This window comes from Microtus ochrogaster, chromosome 2 (assembly GCF_000317375.1).
Source record: "Microtus ochrogaster isolate Prairie Vole_2 chromosome 2, MicOch1.0, whole genome shotgun sequence".
In the NCBI taxonomy this organism is placed as follows: domain Eukaryota; kingdom Metazoa; phylum Chordata; class Mammalia; order Rodentia; family Cricetidae; genus Microtus; species Microtus ochrogaster.
The window spans coordinates 16368200-16372444 of record NC_022010.1 but is presented as its reverse complement, the minus strand read 5'-3'; the positions used below and the strand labels follow the sequence as shown (position 1 = coordinate 16372444).

The following is a 4245-nucleotide window of genomic DNA, read 5'->3' as shown; positions in this document are numbered from 1 at the left end:
GTGGAGGGGACTGGGGGAGCAGAGGGATGGGGTGGAGGGGACTGGGGGAACAGAGGGGTGCAGTGGAGGGGACTGGGGGAGCAGAGGGATGGGGTAGAGGGGACTGGGGGAACAGAGGGGTGCAGTGGAGGGGACTGGGGGAGCAGAGGGATGGGGTAGAGGGGACTGGGGGAACAGAGGGGTGGAGTGGAGGGCACTGGAAGTATGTTCAGTTGTAGGGTGCTTTTATGAGCTCTTAGGCTCAATTCTCAATGCATAGTGGCAAAAGTAAATGTCATGTCCTTGTACTGGGCTACTAAAATCAGGCTAGCATCCATTGACCTGTCCTATCACCAACCACATGGGGAACTAGTGCCCGCACTTGTTTGAGACCTTGGTCTGTCTCTCCAGATGTGGGGACCACACCCTTCTTAGCACACCAGTCCTACCCACACACCTTTCCTAGTGAGAGGCACAGCTAAGCAGCTGCTTGAGCCCAACGCTGGAGTTGCCCGTGATTCATACACATGGGGTCCCTCCATTAAAGTGACACTTGGCATCATAACAATCATTGGCAATTAGGAAGAATAGCTGAGATGTCCCTTAGCCTTGCCAGTCATGTTTGGAACTTTTACCTGTTGTAAGTGGGTGAAGAACCCACTCTGACCCCCTTTCCCTATGTTCTGCCCCATGGATAACACAAGCAGCCTCAGTCAGGGAAACTTTTGAACAGTGCCATGATTCAGTGAGCAGCTGCATCCATGAGTGCCAGGTGCAGGCTCCATGTCTTGCTGCAAGACCAGCATCTTACCATCACACAAATGGGGACATGAACTCCAGAAAGTTTTGCAGCATCCCCACAGCCCGCTAGGCAGTTGCAACCCCAAGCTGAAGCACTGCTGACCATGGACTCCAGCCTGAACCAGGCTCCTGCCTTTCAGGCCTTGAAAACTTGCCCCAGATTGGGCTTCCCCAAGGCCCACACCCAGCCTACAGTGTCCTGAACTGCCTTCAGCCTCCTGATCCATGAGTACCAGCAGGAGCATTCTGATTGAGAGGGGACAGAGGAGCCCCAGCTGTCTGCAAGGCTGCCACTTCTGGCCATTCTCATCTGTATTCACTGAGGCAGGACAGCTCTGAGAGATGGTGGGAGGCAGCACTGAACAAAAGCAACCCCTTCCGCTGGGGATGCTGACACAGTTAAGCCAAGCCTGGGACTGGCACTGGCTTCATTTACTCCTCAAGCTTCAGGTTCCATTTCTTCCCCCATATGACAGGAGACAACTAAGCCTGGGCACAGGTACCTTTGTGGAGAGCTGGGGCCAACAGCTCAGCAGACTCAACCTCAGGCCTCCATGCTCAAACAGGCAAGGCTTCTTTCTACACACTATAGGAGTTGGCAATAAGTTGGCCTTGCCGGCCTGGCAGATGGTTGTATGGAGGAAGTGCTATCTAGGGAACTCTCAGCCGATGCTGAGACCTCATGGTCTGTCTGCTCTGCAGGTGGCTCCTTTCGTCACTTCTTGTGGCAGGTGTGTAAGGAGTTGCAGAGTTCCTCACTGTCACTGCTCCTGCTGTGCCCCAGCTCTGCTGTCAACAAGAACAAGGTGAGGCAGGGGCAAGTATCCTTGTGGTCCAGCCCTCTCCACAGAATTTCCTGGCCCAGGTGGGGTAGCTTTGATGCCCAGCTGACTGAGCATGGGATACATGCTCAGAAGTGACCTGACCTTATCTTGCAGGGCAAGTACATCCTGACGCCAAGCCCCATCACCTACGGGGAGGAGCAGCTGCTGCACTTCTTAGGCCAGCTGCTGGGGATTGCCATTCGTGCAGATGTGCCTCTCCCCCTAGACCTGCTGCCCTCCTTCTGGAAGACGCTGGTTGGCGAACCCCTCGACCCCGACCAGGACCTGCAAGAAGCAGACATCCTCACTTATAATTACGTCAAGAAGTTTGAGAGTGTGAGTGAAGGCACACTGTTTTGGGGCAACGGCCTCAGGGTAACCTGGGCTAGCACTCCATAAGGACCTAAGCTTCCAGGGAAAGGGAATTGGGATTCTCCACAGAAGGCTTGTTTTGGGACCAGAGCCTCAGGTCATGTCAGAGCCATGCAACTGACACAAGCAGATGGATGTTGCTGCCACTCTATGGGTGCATTTACCATGTCTATAACCAAGGATACAATGGAGTATTCCAGCAGCTGAAAGACCAGGTGTGTGTATGTGCATGCATATACACCAGGTTAGGGCTTCCAAAAGGGAGCAAGAAGTGAGCGTGGGACCCATGCAGACAGCAGAGACTTATGAAGCTGGCATTCCTGCTTCCCTTTTGCCCTCTAGGAACACATGTGTAGATGGTCAGGCTATAGCCCTCCTCCAGGAGGAGATGCCCAGTGCGTGCCATGTAGCTGGGTCTGTGGAGCCACTAGAGAGTCTCATTGCTTTTGCAGAGCCACTGTGTCCCTGTATAGGCCAGGCTGTCTCCTCAGGAGCTCCAGATTATCCTTCCCTGTATACATACCACACTGAGGACTTTCTTCCACTCTTCTAGCACCAAGGGAAGAGTGTCTGGAAGAGGTGACAGGGCAAGGCACAAAGCTGTAAGGGAATGCATGCTTTCCTTACCTTCAAGATTTGAGAGAGAGTTGGGAAACGGGCATCCAGCTACTTCTCCCTCCAGGTCCCCTCTTGCTGACATAGGATGAGATGTGTGTCTGAGGCCTGGCAAGGCTGTTCTCTACAGGACCTTGACTGAGGGAGTTCGGGCTGATTCTTGTTTTGCCTCTGTCACCTTGTCAGCCTGTGAGGAGCCTCAAGGACAAGTGGTTTATTGTTCCCCTTAGCCACCACAGGGAGCAGCAAAGCACTGGCTGTTCTCTGCATAAAAACAGAACCACTGGCTGAACAGTGGGGATGGTGGCGGTGCAAGATTTAATCCCAACACGAGGCAGAGGCAGACGGATCTCTGAGTTCAAGGCCAGCCTGGTCTACAGAGTGAGTTCCAGATCATCCAGGGCTACACAGAGAAACCCTGTCTTGAAAAACCAAAAAAAAAAAGTAAAAACAAAACAAAATAATGAAAAAGAATAAAAAACAGGAACACTGAAATTATCTGAAGGGTCCCAGGAATATACCCACTGTGGGCTGGGAATGTGTTTCTTTATTATAAAGAAACACTGTCTTAATTAAGGTTTCTATCACTGTGAGGAGGCATCATGACCATGGAAACTCTTAGAAGAAAAACGTTTAATTAACGTGGCTCACTTACAGTTTCAGAGGTTCAGTCCATTATTGTCTTGGCAGGAAGCATGACGACATGCAGGCAGACATGGTGCTGGAACTGTACCTGAGAATCCTACATCTTGCAGGCAACCGGAAGTTGACTGAGACACTGGGCAGTATCCTGAACATAGAAAACTTCAAAGCCTGCCCCCACACTGACACACTTCTTCCAACAAAGCCATACCCACTCCAACAAAGCCACACCTCTTAATAGTGCCAATCCTTATGAGACTATGTGGGCTAATTATTATATTAGAACTACCCCAGACACATTACCAAGGCAACTCATAAAACAAAGCATTTAATTGGGGACTTAGGTCGTTATCATCATGGCAGGAATCAGACAGGCATATGGCATTGGAGAGGTAGCTAAGAGTTACATCCTGATCCACAGGCAGAGAGGGAACTGGGCCTAATCTGAACTTTTGGGGTTTTTTTTGTTTTTTGTTTTGGTTTTTTGTTTGTTTGTTTGTTTTTTGTTTTTCGAGACAGGGTTTCTCTTCACCAAGCCTTACCATCTGTGTTTGATCTCCAGAAGCAAGGTGGTAGAGAGAGAACCATGCTCACAGGTTGTTAAGGACTCTTTGGGTGGGTACTCACTGCTGGGGATGGATGATAGACTCTGACCATGACCCCACTGTTACTGCCTTCAGCTGTAGGCTGGTTCCCCTAGGTCAAATCTTGTCATGTCCCTTATAGCCCAGTATGTACATCTTCCTGGGAGAGAATTAAGTCATAACTCTTTGGTAGCAAGTGACAGAAAGCCCAGCTCCAACCAACTAAAGAGCATTACAAAAGCAAAAATGTCCACTCTCAAAAGTCATAGATGTCAGCCGGGCGGTGGTGGCACACGCCTTTAATCCCAGCACTCGGGAGGCAGAGGCAGGCAGATCTCTGTGAGTTCGAGATCAACCTGGTCTATAGAGCTAGTTCCAGGACAGGCTCTAAAGCCACAGAGAAACCCTGTCTTAAAAAACCAAAAAAA

The 4245-nt window shown here is 50.6% G+C and overlaps 1 protein-coding gene across 1 annotated transcript in view; it reads left to right on the top strand.

Annotated features, from left to right (window-relative positions):
* Hectd4 (HECT domain E3 ubiquitin protein ligase 4) overlaps nt 1-4245 on the top strand; it is a 198724-nt gene that overhangs the window by 188054 nt on the left and 6425 nt on the right. Inside the window, exons 70-71 of the mRNA XM_013349655.2 lie at nt 1483-1586; nt 1719-1940. Of these exons, the coding sequence (XP_013205109.1) occupies nt 1483-1586; nt 1719-1940 (326 nt within the window). The remainder of the gene's footprint in view (nt 1-1482; nt 1587-1718; nt 1941-4245) is intronic.